The sequence below is a fragment of the Camelus dromedarius genome, chromosome 17, assembly GCF_036321535.1.
Source record: "Camelus dromedarius isolate mCamDro1 chromosome 17, mCamDro1.pat, whole genome shotgun sequence".
Classification (NCBI taxonomy): Eukaryota; Metazoa; Chordata; class Mammalia; order Artiodactyla; family Camelidae; genus Camelus; species Camelus dromedarius.
In genome coordinates this window covers 30,601,258-30,627,260 of record NC_087452.1, presented here as the reverse complement: position 1 = coordinate 30,627,260, position 26,003 = coordinate 30,601,258, and the positions used below count along the sequence as shown (strand labels likewise).

Genomic DNA, 26,003 nt, shown 5'->3' with positions numbered 1-26,003 from the left:
ACCTCCCCCACCCCCACAAGGGATCAAGCCACCTCCATTAATCACTCCTGCCACCTGGCTCTATACCTAATTGTCCAAAATGTTCAGGGGCTGGCCGTCCCTGGGCAGAGCTGACCTCTTTGTCCACTTCTAGTACTCAGGCCCCAGAGCATCTGCCCTGAGCTGGGTGCAGTTCTCACCTTCCCATGCACCACGCAGTCTGTCTCACTTCACCTCTCGCTCCCCTGTTCCTTCCCCTCAGATACTCTGAGCAGCTGGAGGGCAGGGTGCAGGCTTCCAGGCCACCCCTCCCCCAGCCGAAGGCCCTGCTGCAGCAGAGAGACCACCTGCCCACCTGGTAAGCCTCCTGCTGCGCGGGAACCCGCCCGTGGTCGATCACCTGGGACGGCAGGAAGTGGAACTGGATGTCCGGATGGGGGACGCCTGCCTGGCTCCGGATGAACCCACCTGTCTCCAAATGGGCTGTGGCTCCATCCCCTGAGAATCAGAAGATGATGAGGCAGAAAAGCAAGTCCGGGTCTGGTAAGTGGCCAGCCTCCTCCTCCTCTTCCTGTCCTATATTCCAGTGCCTGGACCCAAGTCCTCAGCTCTGTCCTCTTTCCTCCAGGTGGGCTTACCCAGCACCAGGGCTTTCAATATCAGCTCCGGGCCAAGGGGCTTCAGTGTCCCATGGGCATCTCGAGCCCAGCTCAGCCCCACGTCCACGCCAGAGTGCTCCTCTCAGTCAAGGCTAAAATCAGAAACTCCTCCCTCTACTCCACTGCTCATGATCAAGCCCATCAGGAAGTCTCATTAACTTCAGCTCCAAAATCGACTTCACTCACACCCCAACCTCCAGCCAAGTCCAGATCGCCTCTTAAGTGGTGGCTCCAATGGCATCCTTGATGGGATCTGACCTACCTCTGTGCTTCCTGCAGCCCACCCTTCACACACAGCCCTGATCAAGCTCAAGGCCCTCCTCTTCCATCCAACCTCCCATCACTGCTGCCTCCTCCAGGTGCTGCAGTCTCCCTGACCCAACAAATTCATTATTCACTCACACACACTAAATGCCTAGCCACAGGGCCTTTGCACGTATTATTCCTGCCTCTCAGACCCCCTGCCACCATTCTCCAGCTTAATTAACATCCTGATTGTTCCTTCACTGTACTTAAAACTTAGCATGTTGCTTGCATCATTAGCACTTCTCACCATGTAGCCCAGCACACAGTAGGTAAGCAAGGAATGCATGCTGAGCACGCAAAGCACCATTTCCTGGCAAAACAGTTCTCTGAGACAAATGATGAGAAATGGAGGCTGATTCTGTAGTCTGCCACCAAGTGCTTTTTCCATACCTTTTGTCCTGGCCCCTTAGACCCCAGACTGTGTCCAGCATGAGGCCATCCCCATCCATCTGTCAGGGAGAGCAGCACCTTACCCCTGCGGACTCACTCCCTGGGCAGGCCCTGTGCTACCGTGGCTGGGCCTCACACCAGCCGCCAGGCAGGAACTGTGTATCTCGCTTCCGCAGATGGGAAGACTGAGGCTCAAAGAGCTAAGGTAATTCACAGCCCAGCTTTAAACCAGGAACTTGGGGCCACAGCCCTTGCTAGGCACCTCAGGAAGGAGGCCGTGCTGGCACAGACCCTCTCTCCCCAGGTCGTGGACGCGCACACCCACCTGTGAACTTCCAGAGCCACTCCAGGCCAATCCGGACCTTCCTCAAGGGCTTCTGCGCAGAGTGGAGGGTGATGGGGCGGGTGCACGCCTGCTGGATGTACACCTCCAGGTGGTCTTGCAGGTTCTGGCCAACCCCTGAAACGGGAGGGAGTGGTTAGGAAAATGGCTCCTAAGGCAGCTTAGCTGAGCTCTCAGCGTCCCCTGGTCTTGAGAACTTCTCCCCCATCCACCTACCTGCCAGTCTCGCTCCTGCTCATTCCCAGGGACACCATTCCCACACTCCCGGCCACCTCTGGCCCTCTCAGATTCTGCCAAAGCTGCCTGTCCTGACACTTGCCCCCAGGGCAGCACCTGTCACCCTCCAGGTCCTTCCTGCCCAGCAGCACCCTCCACAAGGGCAGGGCCCATGCCTACAGCTGGCTCCATGCAGCGAGCTGTCCCAGCACGGCTGATGGCCAGATGGCCTGACAGCCCACCCTCACCCCTGGCCTGGGGAGGAGGGAAGGTGACCTGTGCCGACCCCACGTGAACTCATCCAAGCCCGGGAGGTGCTGGGCAGGGCAGTCACAGACCAGCACTTCCACAGGCCTCTTACAATGAAGCCTCGATGCAAAAAGGCCCAGGCCTCTGACTGGATTATGAGAGAGGGCAAGAGGGACAGGACCCAGCCCTGCAGGACATCAGGAACAGCCTATAAAATAAACATTAGGCCTGGGAGAACTGTCGTAGCATGAAGAGCATGCCAGGGTAACTGGTGAGTCCTGAGGATGGAAAACACCAAGGCCTGGACCCCTCTCACCACAGGGCTGCCCTGGTGACCTGCCTAAACCTGGCCCAGTCGGCTTTTCAGGATGAGGCTCCCTGCCAGTGGGACATGCTGCTGGGATGGATGGGCTGGCCAGAGAAGGGAGGAAAACCACGCGAGGGCTTGGGGTCCCCCTGGGAGTAGGAGTCCAGGGAGGCATGGGGACCTTCAGGCTCATGAGAAGAATGTGACAGTTCTGTGAAGCCCTGACTCTTGTTCCCTCCCCACCCCATGCTAATAAAATACAATAAACCATTTTATGTAGCAGAGACTGCTCTGGGGTGCAGTGCGGAAGGGAGCTCACCAGGAAGGTGGCACACCACCGAGATGCCCAGTTTCTTGAGGTCGTCTGCGTTGCCCACGCCGGAGAGCATGAGCAGCTGCGGAGAGTTGATGGCACCTCCGCTCAGAATCACCTCCTTGCTGGCATAAGCCTAGAAGAGGCACAGGGGCATGCAGGTCACACAGTTCCCAAAAAGCCAGTCAGAACCCCAAGAATGCAGCCATGACATACCCAAGTGGTGGCCGGGGGTCCTGCTCACAGGCCCAAGAGCGAGGAAGAAGATGCTCAGGGCGCCACTACGTGAAAGCAGCCTGCACGTGCAGCTGTGGGGTATGTGTGGTCATAAACAGTGGTTCATACTCTGATACATTCTGCAACAGCCAGGCAGTAAGGATGGTCTTAAAAACAGGGCTGCAGAGCTTAAATTAGATAAATGAAAGCAGGCACTCAAGTGAGCAGTTGAAATAAAGCACGTGATGACCCAGGTCTTCACGTGGGATGCAGAACAGTCCCCACATGCTAGTGGAAAACAGCACAGTGCAGAAATAAGGAGTGTGAGCCCATGGACGGTTTTTAGTCTCTAACAGAAACCTGCCAATTTCTGGACAAGTGTAGAAGACAGAAGCAGCCAGAGGCTCATGGGGGCACTCACACCAGGGCACCACAGGCCCTTTGCAGGTGGCTGGACTGCAGCTTCTTCACCTCTGCCAGGTCACCACCTCCTGCAAGGCACTGGGGGGCAGTCTTTCAGGCCATTGCCACCAGCTGCTCACTCCTAATCACCAGGAAGATGGGGACTGGAGCATGGCTCCGCCCACACTAAGAACGACCACGAGGGTCACTGCCCACTCTCCCTGCCGCGTGAGCTGTCCAGGCCTGGCAGTAGTTCACTCACCCGCTGGCTCTGGCCGTTCTTGACATACTCCACGCCCACTGCACGGGTACCTTCAAACAGCACCCTCCTCACAAACGTCTGGGCCTCGGCCGTGAGGTTGGGGCGGCTCAGCGCCGGGTGCAGGTACGCACAGGCCGTGCTCCAGCGCTTGCCTGCACAAAGAGCAAGGAGGTGAGGCACAGCCCTGTTTGTTCCTGGGCACCTATCCTACAGGAGGAATTGAGTAAGGACTAGAGAAAGAGGGAATCTGCCCTTCCCCTGACCGTGCAAGCTTTGCCTTCAAAGTAAGGCTGAGACCAAAACACCCTTCCCAGCCAGAATCCACATCTATCCGGGGCCCCTGGATGCAGGTGGAAAAACATCCTTCACCCTCTACAAGATGACAGAGACCAGGAGTGGCTCATAACGGGGTGAGAACCCTGTAGAGGCAGCAGGAGCCCTGGGTCCACCCCTACCTTGCATCTGCCCTGCTGCAAGCAAGGCCCATCACTGCTTTGTGCCTCCGTTTCCCCCCATCTTAAGTCTCTAAAACGGGCTATGTAGCCTGAGAGCTGACTCTCTATTGTCCACACCAACAGGGACCAGAGGCACAGAGGATACTCAAGGAGTCACCCTCTTTGAATCACTTCACATTGGCTGTGGGTGGTATTCTGTCACACCCCCCTCTACCTCATACCACCCCAGTCTGTCCACACTTACTGACCACGACGGGTGGGGGCAGAAGGTACGGGGCTGTGACAGAGCAGCTTCTTGTTTTTAGAGGAGGAACCCAGGAGATGTGGAATCGAGGGCCCCGCGCTACCTTCGTAGATGGTCATGTCCATCCAGCCGAAGCCCTCTTGCTGGAAGCCGTTCATGTCCTCGGTGAGGGGGTAGCCGGCCTGCTGCGCCGCCTCCAGGAACGCGCGGTGCAGCGGGTGGCCGCTCTTGGCCCGGGACACGCGCAGGGGCCCGTCGCCGCCGCGGTACCTGCCGGCGCCCAGCTCGTGCGCCTGCGCCTTGCGGAAGTAGGGCAGGCAGTGCGCGTAGTCCCAGCCCGCCGCGCCCTGGCGCTGCCAGCGCTCGTAGTCCTCGGCGTGCCCGCGCACGTACACCATGGCGTTCAGGGACGACGAGCCGCCCCAGACCCGGCCGCGCGGCCAGTACAGCACCCGGCCGTCCAGGCCCGGCTGCGGCTCCGTGTGGTAGCACCAGTTGTACCTGTCGTCGCACAGGTTGGCCACGAGGGCCGCGGGCATGTGGATCTTCCACAGGAGCCGCTTGCTCCCTGCGTACAAGTCCTTGGGCCCGGCCTCCAGCAGCAGCACGCGCCCGTCGGGGTCCTCCGTGAGCCGGCCGGCCAGCACGCAGCCGGCGGAGCCCGCACCCACCACCACGTGGCTGTACTCGTCCGCATTCCGGGGGCCCGCAACGGCCAGAGCACGGATGCCCGGGGGCCAGTGTGGCCCCAGGGCTCCCCATGAACACAGGCGCCCTCGCCTCCAGCCTTGCAGGATGCGCCACATGCTTCTAGCCCAAGTCTTCTTACATCCACTGAGGGGAATGTGATGATTTACTTTTCCTGAAAGAGGAAAAGAGGCTTTGAAAAGTTTAACTCAGCATGCACGTGCAGAATCAGCCCAAAGCTGGGATAGCCACACTGGTGCAGCAAAAGGCCACTGCAGGCCCTCCCAGTGCCCTGGGGAACTGGGAGGAGGGAGCAGAAGCACAAGTAGGAATATCAGTTTTGTGAGATCTGTGCCAGGACTGACAAGCACAGGGCTGGTTGCACAGGAGACAGGCCCCTCCCCAAACCAGGGGGGGGGGGTTCCCCAGAAAGGCATCTCTGTGACACATGTGCATGAACCTGGAGGTGGGGCAGGACTCAACCTGCTAGAAAGCAGGGGTGATAAGGGCTTTCAAGGTTTGCACTCACTCCTCATCCATTCGAGATAGTTGCTGAGCACCTGCAGCATGCCAGGCACCATTTCATCTATAGCAACACTCAGAGAACAAGACATCTGCCCTCAGAACTGATGGTCTGCAGCCAGGGAGACAGACAAGACATATAATTGAAGGTCAGGTTGACAGGCTGGAGACTACAGAGCTCAAAGCCTTTGACCTGAGAGCCACCGAGTGCACAAGAGGGCTTCTCAGAAGGGATGGGGTCAGAACTACAATCTTCAAAGATCAGTGCTGGAGTTTTAACAAATGCCAGTAGCTTCTGGATGGTCCTTTCCCAAAAATGTTTATATCAAGCCCAACATGCGCAGTGCACAGAAGTGGAAAAGAGCCAGGATAGTCCATCAAGGCCTCTCCTGACACAGGAACCTCTAGAAAAGCCCCACCCATGAGACTCAGGCACACAAGGTCTGCCCAGGACTCAGGCTGCCATAAGAGAACCGAGAAACCTCAAGAAAATCCTGATAACCACCCCCCCACCTCCATGAGCCTGCACCAAGAAAGAGCTGCAGCCTATCACTGGAGGCAGGCTAAGAGCTGAGAGTGGAGAGAAAGATTCCCCCCTCTTCCCACCCCTCATTCTTGCAGGCACAGGAGAAAGACGCAGCTGGGCCTCCTAAAAGCTAAATCTGAAGCAGGAATTCTGAGATGACTCTTCCAGCACTCCAGGCCTCATGCCTGCACAAGGGAGCACCAGCCCACCGCTCAACTCCCAAATGGGTTGGCTCAATATTCCACACTAACGACCTGATAGAATAAAAGACATGCCCTTTTCTAGGCATAAACACTGTTTACCTCAGTCTACTATCCTGTTACCAGGTCATGCATTCAATAAAAAATTAACAGGCACAAAAATCAAGAAAAATAAACGACTCATTATAAATTATGGGTGGTTGTAGTGTTGGTCCCATCCTCTGTGGGGGAAACCACAAGACAAAACAATACCACTTACAAGAACATCGGGAAATTTGACATAATTAGGATTAGATTTAACAAAACATGTGCAATACATGGGCAACACTGAAGACTACAACATTGTTGATAGAAATTAAAGACAACCCAAATATAGAGAAAGAGATGACATGAATAGGAAGGTCTCACATCTTATGTCAGTACTCCATAAACTGATTTATAGATTTGGATGCAATGCCAATCAAACCTCAGTAGGAATTATTTTTTTTGGAAATTAACAGGCTGACTTAAGAATGTATACGGGAATAGAAATGACATAGAAAAAGTTGCAGTCAGATACAAAGAAACTCCATGTGGCAAGGAAAATGAAGGAACCACACACAGCAACTCTATCAAATATGGCTGAATCCTAAAAATACGTTCAAAATATAAAAAGTACACTATAAAAATATGTTCAAAATATAAAAAGTATGACCTGCATGAGACAAAGTTTAGATAAATAAAGTTTTAACCTGAAATTGATATATGCACCCAACATCAGAACCCCAAAATGTATAGAGCAAATACTGACAGATCTGAAGGGAGAAACAGATAGTTCTACAGTAATAAGCAGAGACTTCTATACTCAGATTTCAATATTGGATAGAATAACCAGACAGAAGATCAGTTAGGAAATAAAGAACTTGAATAACATTACAAACCAATTGGATCTAACAGATAATTTATAAAACATTCTACCCAACAAAGCAGGATACACACTTTTCTCAAGTGCAAATGAAACGTTCTCTAGGACAGACCATGTTAGGCCATGAAACAAATCTTAATAAACTTTGAAAGACTGAAATAATACAAAGTATCTTTTTTTAAACTTTTTTATTGAGTTATAGTCATTTTACAATGTTGTGTCAAAATCCAGTGTAGAACACAATTTTTCTGTTATACATGAACATATATATATTCATTGTCACATTTTTTTTTTTTGCTGTGAGCTACCACAAGATCTTGTATATATTTCCCTGTGCTACACAGTACAATCTTGTTTATCTATTCTACATTTTAAAATCCCAGTATGTCCCTTTCCACCCCCCGCCCCCTTGGCAACCACAAGTTTGTATTCTATATCTGTGAGTCTGTTTCTGTCTTGTATTTATGTTTTGTTTTGTTTTTAGATTCCACATATGAGCGATCTCATGGTATTTTTCTTTCTCTTTCTGGCTTACTTCACTTAGAATAACATTCTCCAGGAACATCCATGTCGCTGCAAATGGCATAATGTTGTCAGTTTTTATGGCTGAATAGTATTCCACTGCATAAATATACAACATCTTCTTTACTCAGTCATCTGTTGATGGACACTTAAGCTGTTTCCATGTCTTGGCTATTGTAAATAGTACTGCTATGAACATTGGGGTGCAGGTGTCATTTTGAAGTAGGGTTCCTTCTGAATTTATGCCCAGGAGCGGGATTCCTGGGTCATATGGTAAGTCTATTCCTAGTCTTTTGAGGAATCTCCATACTGTTTTCCACAATGGCTTTTCTTGCTTCCCTCTCCCACTCTTAATGATTTAAATGTCTTCTTTTACAATTTTGTTTACTCTTTTTGTAATTCATGGTAGTTATCTCCTTTCCACTTATGAGTTTCTCATTTTTGTAGCATCCTGCTTCTTTTCTATTTAGAGTAGGCCTGTCAATATTTCTTTTAGCATGGGTTTAGTGTTGCTAAATTCTTAGTTTTTGCTTGTCTGTGAAGTTCTTTATCTCTCCTGTTCTAAAGGATAGCCTTGCTGGATAGAGTATCCTAGGCTGCATCGTTTTTTCATTCAGGACTTTGAATATATCTTGCCACTCCCTTCTGGCCTGTAGTGTTTGTGTAGAGAAACCAGCTGAGAGCCTTATGGGGGTTCCCTTGTAACTTACTCTTTGCTTTTCTCTTGCTGCCTTTAGAATCATTTCTTTATCCTTGACTCTGGCCATCTTGATTATGATATATCTTGGTGTGGGTCTACTTGGGTTCTTCCTGTTGGGGACCCTCTGAGCCTCCTGTACTTGGATCTCTGGTTCTTTCTTTAAGTTTGGGAAGTTTTCAGTCATGATTTCTTCAAAAACCTTTTCAATCCCCTTTGTTCTTTCTTCCCCTCTGGGACCCTTATTATGTGTAGATTGGCATGCTTTATATTATCCCATAGGTCCCTTATATTGTTTTGTTTTTTATTTGTTTTTCTCTCAGCTGTTCTGATTGGGTGCTTTCTGTTGTCCTATCTTGTAGGTCACTAATTTGTTCCTCTGCATTATCTAGCCTGCTTTGTACAGCCTTTAGATCAGCTCTCATCTCAGCAAATGAGTTTACCAGTTCTACTTGGCTCTTCTTTATAGCTTCAATTTCATTTTTGACATATTTTGTATCTCTAAACACTATCTCTTTTAGTTCCTTCAGTACTTTGATCACTTTTTTGAAACCTTGATCTAGTAGGCTATCGATGTCTATTTCACTGATCGTGCTTTCAGGGGATTTCTCTTGTTCTTTTAATTGGGAGTGGTGTCTCTGCTTCTTCATCTTGCTCATCTCTCTCTGACACCGTGGCTTAAGGAGTATCAGTTATCTATTGTGGTCCTTAAGGAGTTTATTTATCTATCTACAGTCTATGCAGGAATAATACTTTTAAAAAAGAGAATTTTAAAAGAATGAAGAAAAAAGGGTTTGAAAACAGTGTATAATCAATAGAAGAGCAAGCTGAAACAGAATAGCAATTGAGTTGTCTTTTTAAAACCTTTAAAACCTTAAAAAAAGAGAAAAAAATCAGAAAACAGTATTTGAAACCTGTGTATAATCAATAACAGGACATCAAAACCAAGAAAAATAAAAGTGAAATCAGGTGGATTTTTAAAAATAATAAAAAGATTTTAAAAGAAAAATTTTGAAAGGATTAAAACTGGAGACATATACAATTGTTTAAAAAGTAAAAATTAAAAAGTTAATAGAAAATAGAACATATAAAAAAGATTAAAAAGAAAAAAAACAGGGATGTGTTCTGGAGACTGTGCAGTCTTAATGATTTTATCGAGAGGTCTTTCTGTCTTCGCCCTGTTTCCTGAACTACGGTTGCTGTTTTCAGAGGCCCTCCGTTGGCATCCTCATGTGCTGCTCCCAGTGCCTGTCGGCAAGCAGATCGCGGCCCCTCCCAGCAGTGGGTCAGGTGCTGAGCTCTTACCTGGTGGGCAGGCGGGTCACTGCCCCTCCTGATGCCGCAGTCAGATGCTGCGCTCCGGCGAGGTAGGCGAGTGGATTGCGCCCCCTCCCAGCGCCAAGGTCAGGTGCTGTGCTCCTGCCAGGAAGGCAGGTGGCCACCCGCCCTCTCCCAGCACCGATCGCTCCGCTGCTCTGTGCAGCTGCCCGCTCTGCCTCCAGTCGGCGCTTTGTAGGCGGACTCGGGGAAGACGGCAGAACCACCCCGCCCCTGCTCCATGCCAAAACCCAGCTCCTTATTTGTTTTGGCGGCGCTCGTGTTCTCTGAGGTACCAGGGCAGAAAGATCCTATCTGCCTCAGGCTGTAAACAAGTCTCAGTCCTGCCTAGGAGGTTGCAGAGCCCCCAGGTGTGAATTCAGGTCTTGACCACGCCCCCGCCCGGTGCCGCGCACAGGAGGAGATGGCGGCTGTGGCTGCGCCCCGCCTCTCTTCTCGCGAGAAGTGCCATTACTGGCGCCGCGGTTCCGAAGAGACAAAGGCTGCGGCGCCCCTTCCCCCAGGACACATCAGCCGTGTTGTTTACGGAGGGCCCTGGTTGTTCTGCCCTGTGCACCCACAGCCACGGCGCGCAGCCCCCTGCAGTCCCCCGGGGCCGCCTCATTGCAGCCACCCCCGTCCTCTGCCCGGCTCCGGCCGCCTGTCCCAGCCCCCAGCTGCCTGCTCGCGTCTGGGGCCGGGTGTCGCAGGGACCCTCTGTGGCCCATTTAACTTAGTTCTGTCGGTCAAGGGGTGCTTCATACAGATCTGAGCCTCAGAGGCTCCCCCTCCGCCCTGCTGGCCTCTCCGTTGGAGAGGGGAGACCCAGCGAGCGAGCGCTGTTCCTCCTTTGTGGCTCCCTCCCCACAGGACCAGACCCACACTGTTTTGCTTTTTCTTCTTTCTTTTTTCCCTTTCTCCTACCAGATTCGTGGTGTCTTTGTCTTTTGAAGAGGGCGATGTTCTGTTGGAGTTCAGCAGGTGCTCTGGTTGGCTGGGTGGGTCCGTGGATGCGAGTTTTGGTGTATTTGTGTGAGAGGGTGAGCTACCAGCGTCCTTCTACTCCGCCATCTTGGCTCCTCCCAGAGTATCTTTTCTGATCATAATGGAATGAAACTAGAAATCAACATCAGAAGGAAAACTGAAAAATTCACAAATATGTGAACATGAAACAACACGCTCTTAAACAACAAATGTGTCAAAGAAGAAATAACAAAGGAAATTAAAACATACTTTTAGACAAATGAAAATAAAACCACAACATACCAAAACTTATGAGATGCAGCAAAAGCACTGCTAAGGGGAAATTTATAGTTGTAAATGTTTACATTACAAAGGAAGAAAGATCTCAAAAAATTACCTAACTTTACGTCTTAAGGAACTAGGAAAAAAAGAGCAAACTAAACCCAAAGCTAGCAGATGAAGGAAATAATAAAGATTAGAGCAGAGATATATGAAATAAAGAACAGAAAAGCAGTAAAGTCAAGCCTAAAGTTCGTTCTTAAAAAAAAATTTTTTTTGACAAACTTTTAGGTAGATTGACTATGAAAAAGAGTGAAGACTCAAATTAGTAAAATCAGAAATTTAAGTGGGTACATCACTACTGATTTTACAGATACGAAAATTATAAGAAACTACTGTGAATGACTGCATACCAACAAGTTGGATGACTTAGATGAAATAGAAAAATTCCCAGAAATATACTATCTACCAAAACTGAATCATGAAGAAATATAAGATATGGTAAGCCTATATAATTAGTAAGGAAATACTTAGTAATCAAAACCCCCTCAACAAAGAAAAGCCCTGGACGAAATGGCTTCACTCATTAAGTCTACCAAATATTTACAGAATTAACATCAATTCATCTCATATTCTTTCAAAAAATTGAAGAGGATGGCAAGTTTCCTAATTCATTATCTGAGGCATCCACTAACCAGATAGCAAACCCAAACAAAGACACTAACAAAAGAACTACAGACCAATATCTCTTATGAATACTAAACAAAATATAAGCAAATTGAATTCACCAGCATATTAAAAAGGATTATATACCATGACTAAGTGGAATTTATCCCAGAAGTGCAAATATGGCTCAAGATACGAAAACAAATCAATATAATACACCACATTAATAGAATGAAGGAATAAAAACCACATACTCATCTCAATTGATGCACAAAAAGCATCTGACAAAATTCAACACAGTTTCAAGATAACACTCAGTACACAAGGAATAGGATGAAACTTCCTCAATATTATAAAAGCCATATGTGAAAAACCCTGGACTAACATCATACTCAATGGTAAAAGGCTGAAATCTTTACCTTAAGATCAGGAACAAGACAAGGATACTCACTCTTGCCACTTCTATTCTTCACAGCACTGGAAGTTCTAGACACAGGAATTAGGCAAGAAAAGGAAATAAAAGGCATCAAAATTTTAAGGAAAGAAGTAAAATTATCTCTGTAGATGACATGATCTAACATGTAGAAAACCCTAAAGATTACACACAGACACACACAATAACTGTTAGAGCTAATAAGCAAATTCAGCAAAGCTGCAGGATATAAAATCAACACACAAAAATCAGGTGCATTTCTAGACACTAACAATGAATAATCTAAGAAGGAAATTAAGGTGACAATTCCATTTATAATAGCAGCAAAGAGAATAAAATGTATAGAAATAAATTTAACCATGGAGTTGAAAGATTTAAGACTGAAAACTACAAACCACTGCTGAAAGAAATTAAAAAGAAGACATAAAAAAAGGGCAAGACAGCCTGTGTTCATGGATTGGAAGATTTAATACTGCTAAAATGACAATACTACCTAAGGTACTCTACAGATTCAATGTAATCCCTAGCAAAATCCCAACACTGCTTTTGGAGAAATAGAGAAACCCAGCCTAAAATTCATTTGAAATCTCAAGGGACCCCAAATAGCCAAAACAATCTTGGTAAACAACACAGTGGGAAGACTAACACTTTCTGATTTCAGAGCTTCCTACAGAGGTGCAATAATCAAAACAGCGTGGTGGTGGCATAAGGACAGACATACAGACCAACAGAGGACCCAGAAATAAACCCTCCTATAGATGGTTAATTGATTTTTGACTAGGTGACAAGACCACTCAGTGGAGAAAGTATCATCTTTTAGGCAACTGGTGCTGGGTTAACTGGATACCTATATGCAAAGGCATGAAGTAGGATCCTTACCTGAACCTTGAAAACATTATGCTAACTTTTATTATAGTAAAATATACATAACATTAAAAATTACCATTTTAACCATTTAAAAAATGTGTCCTATCCAGCAGCATTATGTATATTCACAGTGTTATGCAGCTGTCAGCAATATCCATGTCTAAAACTTTTCATCAGCCCAAACAGAAGTTTCAAATAAAAGCTATTTATGACAAAAATAAAAGCTATTTATGACAAACCTACAGACAGCATAGTACTCAAGGGCAAAAAACTGAAAGCCTTCCCATTAAAATCTGGAAAAAGACAAGGGGGCCCAGTCACACCACTTCTATTCAACATAGTATTGGAATTCTAAGCTGGAGCAATCAGGCAAGAAAAAAATAAATAAATAAAAAGGATCCAAATTGGAAAAGAAGAGGTAAAATTGTCACTATATGCAGACAACATGATACTACATACAGAAAATCCTAAAAGCTCCACACAAAAACTACTAGAGCTGATAAAAGAATTTGGCAAGGTAGCAAGATACAAGATTAACATAAAAAAATCAATTGCACTTCTTTACATTAACAATGAATTAGCAGGAAAAGAAGGTAAAGAAACAATCCCTTTTAAATCGCTACCAAAACAGTAAAATACTTGGGAATAAATCTGACCGAGGAGGTGAAAGACATACATGGAGAACTACAAAACACTGATTAAGGAATGAAAGATGACTTAGAAATGGAAAGATATCCCATGCTCTTGGATTGGAAGAATCAATATAGTTAAAATAACCATACTGCCCAAGGAAATCTACAGATTTAATGAGATCCCTATCAAATTATCCATGACACTTTTCACAGAATTAGAACAAATAATTGTAAAATGCATAAGGAATCACAAAAGACCCAGAAATGCCAAAGCAATATTGAAGAAAAAGAATGAAGCTGGATGGAATAACCCTCCCAGACTTCAGACAATACTAAAGAGCTACAGTAATCAAAGCAGCATGGTATTGGCATAAAAATAGACATAACATACAGATCAATGGAAAAGAAGAGAGAGCCAAGAAATAAATCCACAGACCTATGGTCAAATAATCTTCAACAAAGGAGGCAAGAATATACAATGGAGAAAAGACAGTCTCTTCAGCAAGTGCTGTTGGGGAAACTGGACAGCTGCATGTAAGTCAATGAAGTTAGAACACTCCCTCACACCACACACAAAAATGAATTCAAAGTGGCTTAATGACTTACATATAAGACAAGACATGATAAATATTCTAGGAGACAACATAGGAAAAACATTCTCTGACATAAATCTTAGCAACGTTCTCCTAGGGCAGTCTACGCAGGCAATAGAAATAAAAGCAACAATAAACAAATGGGACCTAATTACACTTAAAAGCTTTTGCACAGCAAAGGAAACCATAAGCAAAAGAAAACAACCTATGGAATGGGAGAAAATACTTGCAAATGATGCGACTGACAAGGGCTTAATTTCCAGAAAATATAAACAGCTCATAAAACTTAATAACAAAAAACAAACAACCCAATCCAAAAAAGGGTAGAAGACCTCAACAAACAATTATCCAGTGAAGACATACAAATGGCCAACAGGCACATAAAAAAATGCTCAATATCACTAATTATCAGAGAAAGGCAAATCAAAACTACAATGAGGTATGACCACACACCAGTTAGAATGGCCATCATTCAAAAGTCCATGAACAATAAATGCTGGAGAGAGTGTGGGGAGAAAGGAACTCTCCTACAGTGCTGGTGGGAATGTAGTTTGGTGAAGCCATTATGGAAAACAGTATGAAGATTCCTCAAAAAAACAAAAATAGACATAGCATATGATCCAGCAATCCCACTTCTGGGTATGTATCCAGAGAGAATTCTAATTCAAAAAGATACATGCACCCAATGTGCACAGCAGAACTATATACAATAGCCAAGACATGAAGCAACCTAAATGTCCATCAACAGATGACTGGATAAAGATGTGGTATATTTATACAATGGAATACTACTCAACCATGAAAAAACAATGCTATTTGCAGCAACATGGATGGACCTAGAGATCGTTATTCTAAAATTAAGTAAGCCAGAAAGAGAAAGAAAAATACCATATGATATCACTTATCTGTGGAATCTAAAAAAAAAAAGGCAAATGAACTTATTAACAAAGCAGAAACAGACACACAGACATAGAAAACAAACTTACAGTTACTGGGGTGCAGACTGTGGGAAAGGATAAATGACAGTTCGGGATTTGCAGATACTAACGACTAAATATAAAATAGATAAACAAGTTTATACTGTATAGCACAGGAAACTATATTCAATCTCTTGTCATAACATATGGTTAAAAAATATGAAAACGAATATATGTTCCTTTTTGACTGAAGTATTGTGCTGTACAGCAGAAACTGACACAACAGTGTAAACTGACTATACTTCAATAAAAAAATTTTTTTTAAAAAGTCCATGAATGATAAATGCTGGAGAGGGTGTGGAGAAAAAGGAACACTCCGACACTGCTGGTGGGAATGTAGTTTCATGCAGCCAGTACGGCAAACAGTAGGGAGATTCCTCAAAAAACTAAAAACAGACCTAACACATGATCCAGCAATCCTACTTCTGGGTATATATGCAGAGGGAACTCTACTTCAAAAATATACATGCACCCCAATGTTCATAACAACACTATACGCAATAGCAAAGACATGGTAGCAATGTAAATGTCCATGGACAGATGACCGGATAAAGAAGTTGTGGTATATTTACACAATGAAATACCACTCATCCATCAAAAAGAATAAAATAATAGCATTTGCAGCAACATGGATGGACCTGGATATTGTCATTCTAAGTGAGTAAGCCAGAAAGAGAAAAAAAAATACATGTTATCACTCATATGTGGAATCTTAAAAAAAAAAAAAAAAGGATACTATGAACTTATCTACAAAACAGAAATAGACTCACATACTTAGTAAAGAATCTTATGGTTACTGGGGAAAGGGGGTGGGAAGGGATAAATTGGAAGATTGAGATTGGCAGATACTAACTCCTATATATAAAATAGATAAACAACATGCACAGGGAACTATATTCAATATCTTACAGTAGCTTACAGTTAAAAAGAATATGAAAATGAATATATATATGTTCCTATGACTGTAGTATTGTGCTGTACACCAGAAATTGATACAGCATTGTAAACTGACTATACTTCAATGAAAATATATATGAAAAAAAAAGTCCACAAATGATAAATGCCGGAGAGGGTGTGGAGAAAAAGGAACCTTCCTACACTGCTGGTGGGAATCTAAATTGGTGCAGTCAGTATGGAAAACAATACGGAGATTCCTCAAAAACTAAAAATAGACCTACCACATGATCAAGCAATCCTACTTCTGGGTATGTATCTGGAGGGAACTCTAATTTGAAAAGACACATGCACCCCATGTTCACAGCAGCACTATATACAAGAGTCAAGACATGGAAGCAACGTAAATATCCATCGACAGATGACTGGATGAAGAAGATGTGGTATATTTATACAGTGGAATACTATTCAGCCATAAATAAGAATAAAATGGTGCAATTTGCAGCAACATGGATTGACCTAGAGATCATCATTCTAAAATGAAGTCACCAGAAAGAAAAATACCATATGATATCACTCATAAGTGAAATCAAAAAAAAAAAAAAAAAAAAAAAAGGACACTATGAACTCATCTACAAAACAGAAAGACTCACAGACATAGTAAACAATCTTATGGTTACCAGGGAAAGGGGGTGGGAAACTTCAGAGTTTGAGATTTACAAATGTTAGCCACTATATATAAAAATTGATTTTAAAAATGTTTTTTCTGTATAGCACAGGGAACTATGTTCAATATCTAGTAATAAATAACCCTTAATTAAAAAAATATGAAAATGAATTTATGTATGTATATGCATGACTGACACATTGTGCTGTACACCAGAAATTGCCAGATTGTAATTGACTATAGGTCAATAAAATAAATAATAAATAATTTAAATTAATAAATTAGTAAATAGTGACCACATGGCTCTGTTAATACAGACATGGCTTGAGCAGACCTGGGTACAAAGCTCAGCTGCTCATGGACACTAAGCCCCTTGGTGCCCTGAGGCTGGCACTGTCCCCAGAGGTACTTGACATTCACATCTGTCTCTGAATGCATGGGCCAGGGTGGTGATGACAATTCCAAGAGAAAACTGCAGAAAGAGCGGTGGGGGCACTGCCATCCTCCCCTGTCTGGGGGTCTTTGGGGGTTGTTGTCTAATGGAGGATTCAGGGCAGGCCACCTGCCCTTGACCTGGCCTTCTAGTCCCAGCTTTGACCTGCTCTCCTGCAAGACCTCCGACAGGTTCTCAGCCTTCTAGGCTAAGCTTTGTGTGAGTCAAATGAACAATGCTCTGTAGCTCCCATTACCTGTTCACAGTTAAGTCATGGAACCAGAGTTATAATTATAATATATATACAATATATATAATTATAATAATAATAATGGGGCAGCCACCCATCCTGAGCACCTCGTGTGGGTTACCACGCACTCTGAATCCCCCAAAGACGCTGGGTTGGGGGCTTTATCATCTTCACTGTCATCACCATCAGTCCCACATCACAGAAAGAGAAACAAGCCTGAGGGGGAGCCCCTGTCCCTTTTCAAGTCAGACGCAAGACCTGCCCAGCACAGGCCTCACCCACAAAGCCACATCCCTGGAGCTAAAACGTTACCATCAGCATATGGAAAGGGTACAAGGTGCCACATGCCCACCAGGGCTCTGGAGGCCAAGAAGTGGTGAAGTTCAGTGGCTTCCCTGAAGCTTGGCAAAGCTTTGTCAAGGGCAAGGCCACCCAATCGCCCAGCCCTGGGGGTGGGAGGTGGTGAGTTTGGGATGGTGGCCCAGGGTGGGACGGGTCTCGTTCTAAGAGATGAGACCTCGCTAGGTGGTAACAGTCCTGTGAAGAACCCTGGGCAGCTGTCTCCTCCTCCCATAGGAACCTACCACCACTCTCAGTCCAGGAAACCCTCCCTCCCAAGGTGGTAAAATGAGCTTCCTCACAGCCTCAGGGCCCCTCTTGTCTCAGGAGCCCTGCCCTACCTGTCTCCTGCCCCACCCACCCCTCACCAAACCACGAGCCTCACTCTCTGTGTTCCAGGCACCTGGACCACCTTCCCTCCCCTCTCCCGCCAGGGCCTTTGAACATGCTGCTCCTTCTTCCAGGCACAGGGTCCCCACCTCCTTGCACCTGGGTCCCTCCTCACTTTCCCTCAGGCCCCACTCAACTGACACTTCCTCCAGGGAGCCTTCCTTGACCACTGGCCACAACCATCCTGGGACTTGTCTTTGTACTACTGACTGGGACCTCAATCCTACGAGTGAAATGAGCTGTTGAAGGCCCATTCTTCCAGCTGAGGGCTCTGTGGCCTTGTCCTCAACACGGAGCCTGGCCAGAGGCTGGCCCTCTGTAATGCCGGCTGAGTGGACACACGTTGGAGACCAGCCAGCACGCAGCCTACAGCTCCCACACCTGGGTAGGCTGAGACTGGGACACTGAACTCATGCATCTGTGCCAGGGCGGACAGAGGCACCACTTAGAAGGGGAACAAGGAACGTTCTGGATCCTGACCTGGTAGTAGTCACCTGGTATATATACAGATAAAAATACACTATCAGTACACTTTTACTGTATGTCTGTTGTAGCTCAATTTCTTTTTAATTAAAAAAGGCATTTTCTTCAAAAGTCAACTTTCTCTTCCTAAAACTCTCATCTCCCACATATTGGTGCAGAATAAACAAATGAGTCACAATTAGCTAATCATTTTTCTCCTGAAATAGCTAATCGTTTGCTGCTTTGGAGACGACTCTGGGCTGCTTGGGCAGGGTCCACTTGCCCCTGGGCCCTCCTGGTGCTACGGGTGGGACATGGGACAGGGCAGAGCTGGTCAGGCTGCCAAGAAAGCCCCAGGGGGAGCCTCCAAGTCTGATGCCAACCAAAGGCCAGGCTTTCATCCCCAACTCTGCTGGGACTTCTGTGTGACCCGGGTCAAGAGTTTCCTATTGTTGACAAATGGGCGCCAGCTTCTGCGGGGCCTCTGATGTTTGCAGCTCCTCCTTCCTCTCTTCTGTTGCCCCACGGTGCCCACAGGACCTTGCACCCTGCATTCCAGGCATTTGCCCTATGCAGCCCCCACCTCTCTCTAGTTAGCCTCCCCCCTTTCTAAAACCTCCACAGTGGTGGTCCCACCGAAAGCAGTGTAGGGTAGGGAAACCCAGAGTCCTAATATCCGAGGGCAGCTCCTCCCCCGCTTGCCTGCCATCTCTTTCCCTCGCAGGCGTGTCTGTGGATCCAGTCTGAGCAGGTGGTGTGTATGCATGAGGTGTGTTTGGGAGGCAGGTGTAGTATCTAGGTCACTGCTGAGGGAATCAATTCCCCCAGGGCCTCCCCCAGAACCAGTCACCTGACGGACTCAGGGGCAGGGTAGGAGCATCTCGGGCTGGCCTTTGACGTGAACCTCCCTGAACTCTGGCCTGCGCGAAGCCTGCGTGGGTGGGCTCCTGTAGCACAGGAGGCCCTGGTGAAAGTAGGAATGTGGGGGACCCAATGGTGGGGGCACTGCCAAGTCTGAGTCAAAACCAGAGGAGGGCTGCGGGGACAAAAGATCCTGGTGCCCTGCCCCTTACACAGAAAAGACGTAACACCAGAAAGAGGAACTGCTCTCCCCTCTCTGCAGTGTTGAAGGAGGTCTTTGGGGCAGGCACAGTGGCCTTGTGGCCTCATGAGCTGCCAAGATTTCCACCTCGCAGGGTCTGTGCCCAGAGCATCAACCATGTTTGCTCACTCTCAGTCAGCAGCGGGGAGCTCATAGCTCCCAGGACCAGGCACACAGCAGGTGTCCGATAAATGCTCCTTATGTGACTAGTGTATTAAGAACACATTGTTCACTTCAGGAGAGGAGGCAGGCATGGAAACTGAGGCACAGCGGGGCAGTGATTCTCTTTAAGGCATGGGACCGGCACTGCTGAATCTGCCTACTTTGGTCCGCCCATAGGTCAGGCTCCATCATCTCCCACCCAGACCCTCCTGCCTGCGTCCTAGCAGCATCACTGCATCCACCAAGTCCCTTCCACGCCACCTCACCATCTGTCCTCCACATAGTAGCTGGAGGATCTCATAATGGACAGGAGCCTGGCAGCCGCGGAGGGGTCAGCTTGGGCCTCACGAGAGTAACTTCACGCACAGGGAAATATTAAAAACACAAATGATTTCTCCTTCAAGTGGAGACAGGGGTCTGAATGAGAGAAAGTGAAAAAGCCTCACCCAAAACTCCAAACCGGAATCTGATCATACATCTAGGTCCACCCACTGATTCAGAGGAAATTCGAAATTCAGGGGAACGTGTGGAAGGACACTCAGGGACACCACACACCCAATCCAGGCCAAGGGAAACCTCATCCAACAAGTTCGAGTGAAAAAGAAACAAGACAGAGAGAGATGGAGGGAAATCCATAGATCACGGGGAATAACGTATGGATCTCATTCAGATCCTGGGATTCAGACACTGGGTATCTGAGGACGTTAAGAAGTCACCGTTTGTCAGATGTGACCCCAGTCCTGTGGTTCTGTTGTTTAAAATGACTCTTTCCACGATACCTACTGAAAAATTAACAGAGTAAAAATGAACCATATTTGTGATTTGGTTTAAAATAATCCCAGGGATTCCAGGGACAGACGAAACCCATGAGGTTATAGGACGTGGGGCTCAATCCTCTCTTCTGGCTAATTTTGTACGTGTTCCAAAATTTTCCACGACAAAAAGGACTTTTGTTTTTGCTGTCTGTTTTAAATCTCAACTATCCCTGCTAAAGGAGTGAGGGAAAGAAGGCAGACTGGGAGCAACTCACAGGCCAGAGCCCCGTCCAGGCTGAAGGGCTCCTCCCTTTTCCACAGAAGTTCGGGGCCTTTGATAAAGGCTTGCTACCCACTTCCTCTTTCAAGCATGCTTTCAACTCATAAAAACCCCCACCTCACACCCAGAGGTGAAGGAGTCGGGGCTCGGAGGCCAGGGCCAGCCCACGTGCTATTTTCCTATTTTTCGACTGTCTGAGGAAGATAAGCACAGAATGGAAAGGCAGGGTTTGGCAGTCTGACCAGTGACTTGTCAGCAGAGAACCCTAATAAGGTAATAGGCTTAAATGCGGTATATCTTTGTTTTTATAACAATTTCTTTTTTTTTTTAAATCAGCCCATTCAAGATTAAAATTTAATAATCACACAGATGTGGTCCTTCACCACAGGGAGTCTGGGATGGTCTATTAAGGACTAGACATCAATCCCATGGAGGGCAAACCCACGTGTGCAGGTGGTACTGCCCAAGGCCCAGGGACAGAGCTTCCCTCCCCACCACATGCAGCCGGATTCCCACCTTTGCTACAGACACGGCTGGGCAGACAGCAGAGAGCAGCAGCGCTGTGGGGCCGGTTTACTCTTTAACCCATGGTCAATCAGGCACTGTTACAGGCTGGGAGTCACACTCCACCAACAGCCAGCGAGGCCCAGAGGCACTGAGTACCCCGGGCAGGGTGTCGGCCCATCCGCGGAGTGGCAGGGGGCAGGATCACAGCCCAGAGCCAGCCCACTTTCATTTATAAACCAGCAGCAAGCAGATGAGTCAGCCAACTTTCCCACACACGCCCACTACTGTGTCCCTTTCAAACACCTGGAGGGGCTTAACTGCAGAGGGTCCTAAGGACTGACAGGCGAGCTGCTTAAACAACGCCCACTGCTTCCTTGCGTAGACACAAAGGGCTCTGTCACTGAACGGGGGCATGGGAATCAGGCAGCGGGGCCAGTGCAGGCCGTCAGTGAGCACCCACACGCCCCCATTTCAAGGATGTGCTAGGGGAAATAGCATCGCTATTCTGTGATATGCAAAAAAAACCCCCCACAAATATGAACTTATAAGATAAACTCACACCAATATGCAGCATCTCCTGTATCTGTTTCACATATTGCAGTTCCACGTTCAAGTTTGACTACTTTTTAAAAAAGTGAAAAGAGATGGAGGTCAAGATCCTTGGTTTGCAGCCCCAATTCTGTCACTATTGGTTTAGCAGCTCTGGGCCTCAGTTTCCATATCAATAAAATAGGAACAGAGCTACCCATTTCATAGATTTGTTAGCAGAGAAAAAGAAAAGAGCCAAAACCACCCTCCAAAGAATTACGAGTGCAAAGTCAAAAGCACGTGGCGGCGGCTTTATCAAGTTCACAGCGTGGCCTGGGTCCCTCCCTACTCTCTTCCTTCCATCCTCACTCATCCCATTTCCTCCTCCATAAAGTACAGAGAGTGATGCTCCAACTATCAGCAAAATATTACTCATAACAGAGTAGTTAAAGTATCATTGATCAAGAAATAGTTGGCTGTCCCTGCCATATGAGCTCCACACATGCACACCGCTCCACCCCCTGATATCTCCAGTAATCCTCCCTCCAGCCCTGGAAGGCTGACTCTGTCACCCATGTACAGATGGAACTTTGAGAGAGAAACAGTACTGGCCTCCTCTGTGTTCTGGACTTCCTTCGAGGCCCCACTGTGACAACACATTTGAAAATCGATGCAAGTACACACAGGCTGTGACCTCCCAGGGTTCCATCCTAAGAACTGGTGGGAGTAGTACTGAGGTGCAGTAACACCACAGCCTGCATCTGTGTGTGCTCCTAGGCCAGCCCCTCCTCACTGGAGCAGAGAAAACGTCTGCGGTTCTGTGGCCCTGCTGGGAACCAGGAGCAGGCACTCAGTGTGGCTTCAGAGTCCCTGGCTCAAAGCAGGCACAGCCACTGACTCTGCAAAAGTCAAGCAGCTGGAGCAGAATAGGGTGCGGGGTGGTACTGAGGGCAGAGTGCTCCCAACAGACCCTGCCCCACTTCAGGCAGGCTGCCTGGGCCCTGGGAGGTAGCCAGGGTTTGCCAGAAACAGCTTGCTCTTCACAAGACAATAAGTCCACTGTTGACTGGCTGGTGCCTTGATTAATATTTGAAAAAAAAAAAAAAGAAGTGGAAAATTCCACCTGTGTGGGCAGAGGCTGGGCCTGGGACCTGTCAACAACCCCAATGGCCTTGTTCCCTTGGTGATGGACAGGGTAGAAAAACAAAGGTCTGATAAAAGTGACAGACCTGAGGACATCACTGCACTTGGGTCCAAAGAAATTTCCCTATTTGGGCCATGAAATTAATTTGGTTTTTTTTCCCCTGTCCTGCCTCTCTTGTCCCTAAATTTACACAGCACCTTTAAGTCCTTCAACTTTCTTCCCACCGCTTCATAGTCTTCCAATAGCCCTACCAGGCCAGGGGAAACTGAGGCTTCAGCCTCACCTGAGGCCAGCACTGGTGAGTGAGTAGCACAGCCAGGCGATCTGAAATCCTGGCCTCTCAACTCCCAGCGGTGGCACAGAGCCTGTGCCCGGGGGTCTGGAGTCAGAGTCATGGGAAGAGTGGTCTTCCAGGCTCAGTAGAGGCGAGCTTCACCTACCAGAGGAGGAAGTGGGGAGAAAGACGAGGAAGCCCAAACCAGCTCTCTGGCCTGGCAGGCTTAGGTGCAAGCTTAAGCACCCGCCTCAGAGGAAGGTGTGCCTTCATTCATTCATTCATTCATTCAAGCATTTAACAAATGCCTACTAAATACCCAGACATGAAGGCACACTGCACAGTGGCTGTTCCAGAAACCTGGATCTGGCAGAATTTATGACCGAGGTGGGAAGGTCAGAGCATCTGCAAAGGCTGCTTCCCTCACAGACTTGAGTCACCTCACTTCAGTGTTGCCATTACACTGTCTCATCTGCCCCACTTTACAGAAAAGGAAACTGAGGCTCTGAAATAGGCAGTGACTTCCAGAGGTCAGAGAGAGAGAGAGAGGAAGCTTCGACCTCTCGACCCGCAGTGGCCCTGCCTCCAGTTTACAAAGTCACAATGCTACTGGGCTTAGGCAGTCAAACAAATGTGTCCCTTCCAGCAGGCCACGTCAGAGGCTGCACGCTTAACCAACAAGGACTACTCATGGAGGGACACTTTTTGGAATGACATTCTGATCCAGGGCAGACCCCTCCCCCCCGAGAAGACAGGCAAACACACCTCATCGGCCCACAGAGAACACCAGCCGTGGCTGAAGTGCTCTCCTCAGGACTGCCCACTCTGCAGTCCTGCCTACAGACTGCTGTGGGTATCAGAGAACCAGGGCCAAGGTGGTACTATTTCTGTGCCCACACACACCCAACCCAGGACCCAGGACACTGGCAGGGCTTGCTCAGTCTGTGTCCCGCGCCAATGGCCAGCATCCACTGCCCAGGTTCCCTCCTTCCTCTTCTATCTGATGCTCAGCCCCCTGAGCACCTCACTCACCTTATCTTCCCTCTCTTCTTTGCCCACCAGCTTCATCCCCTGGAGGACTCTCAGCCTCACCCTTTCTTGAAACAAAGCCACCCCACTCCACTCCCATCTCAGAACCCACTTCCTCCCATGCCTGTCTCATTCCCTCTTGCCAAAGACACTCCTGACTGCCGAAGACCTAAGGCAAGGGCCTACCTCAGACCAGGCCACCCTGGCCCCTCTGCCCCATGTGACATCATGGATGCCCCCTCACTCCTGGGTCTTCCTGGTGCAGCACCTCCTAGCCTTCATCTCCAGGAAGTTCTCCTCCCCTAGAACCCTATCCTCCTTCCTCTCTACCACCCACTATACATGTCTGATGCACAAACTGGATCTCCAGGACTAACCTCTGCACCCCTGGTTGTCCCCAAAGCCCTCACATTCAAGGGCCCAAGCTCCTGCAGCTAGGCCTACTTTGAGGCATGGCTGTAAAGCTGGCACAGCTAAGAGCCTGGCCCAGGGCAGACTCAGATATTGGTCCAGTGAATGCATCTGGGTGAGCAGCTGCCTCCTGGCTGGTCTCAGAGGGGCTGGTCTCACCACCCGACATAGCCACGCAGGAGCACTTTCTGAAACTGAACACTGACCACCACCCAAATGTCTGCCATGGTTCCTGAGCACCATGGGACAAAGTTCATAATCTCAGAGCTGGAAACTGTCTGCATCTGTGCTTCCACAGCAGGGCGGACACATGTGCCCTTGAACATGCTCTCACCACACTCATCTTCAATCTGAGAGCACCTGTCAGCCAGCACCCTGCACATGACTGTTAAGACAACTATTAGAGCTGGAAATTATCTCAGGGACCATAGGGCTCAAAGCAACTCAGAGAGGTTGAGTGGGGGGCCCAGAGTGGCCCAGCCCCAGTCAGACCTGAATCACTCTTTTTGGTCAGAAATCAGACTAATCCCTTGGAAATGTCACCTGCAATCCAGATGTGTGCATGCCAGAGCCCCCAGCTGACATTGAGACTGGCTCCCACTCCATGCAGGCCCAAATCTGAATCAGGCACGTGGGCCAGGCCTGGTGCAGAGAACCTCAACAAAAAGAGCTGCTTGACCAAGTCAACCTCTCACAATCTGACAATCCCATCCTTAAGTCCCACATCCCTGCCCAGGTCTTGGCCTCTTCATCTAAAGAATGGAGTTAACTTGGCCTACGAGTTTAACGGACCTTGGGTTGGTCTTGTTCTTTGCAAACAGTGGAGCTGAAGCAGCAGAGTTGCAAGCTCTGCGACCCACTGTTGGCCCAGCTGATTTTTATTAACCTTTCCCCAAACCACTGTCTCAAACAATGGTCCTGGTCCACCTGCACTGAATTACAGGGGAGGTCTAAGTTAAATGCAGATCCCGGACCCTGCCCAGACCTGAGGGACTGTGTTTGCTCTCTTAGGAGAGGCCCAGAATTTGCATTTAACGCTGGCTCAGAGATCAGGGATGCCGTGAAACTCGAGAACCCCACCTCCAAACTTTAGGGTGAAGGCTTCCGCCTTCCGGAGACCCAAGTGTTAGTGTCAGGACTCATTTTGTGGAAATACACATTGACCAGAAAAACCTGGGAAAAGGGAGAGTTTCATTACACGAATTACATATTACTTAGTTCCTGCGAGGAACTAGTTTCCCAGAAGAACT

The 26,003-nt window shown here is 47.6% G+C and overlaps 1 protein-coding gene across 10 annotated transcripts in view; it reads right to left on the bottom strand.

Annotated features, from left to right (window-relative positions):
- The window catches only part of CHDH (choline dehydrogenase), a 32,708-nt gene that overhangs the window by 6,177 nt on the left and 528 nt on the right, over positions 1-26,003 (bottom strand). For 4 of the 10 annotated variants that reach the window (XR_010384839.1, XR_010384840.1, XR_010384841.1 and 1 more), the window contains exons 2-8: positions 12,076-12,110; positions 10,641-10,832; positions 4,445-5,203; positions 3,643-3,794; positions 2,769-2,898; positions 1,660-1,794; positions 335-477 (exon numbers count right to left, since the gene is read on the bottom strand). Coding sequence is in view for 7 of the 10 variants with exons in the window: in XM_064496425.1 (XP_064352495.1) it covers positions 335-477; positions 1,660-1,794; positions 2,769-2,898; positions 3,643-3,794; positions 4,445-5,147 (1,263 nt within the window). In the remaining 3 variants the exon portion in view is untranslated. Of the gene's footprint in view, positions 1-334; positions 478-1,659; positions 1,795-2,768; positions 2,899-3,642; positions 3,795-4,444; positions 5,204-10,640; positions 10,833-12,043; positions 12,111-26,003 lie in introns of all 10 variants that reach the window. The other 6 variants (XM_064496427.1, XM_031470550.2, XM_064496426.1 and 3 more) reach the window with 6 other exon arrangements.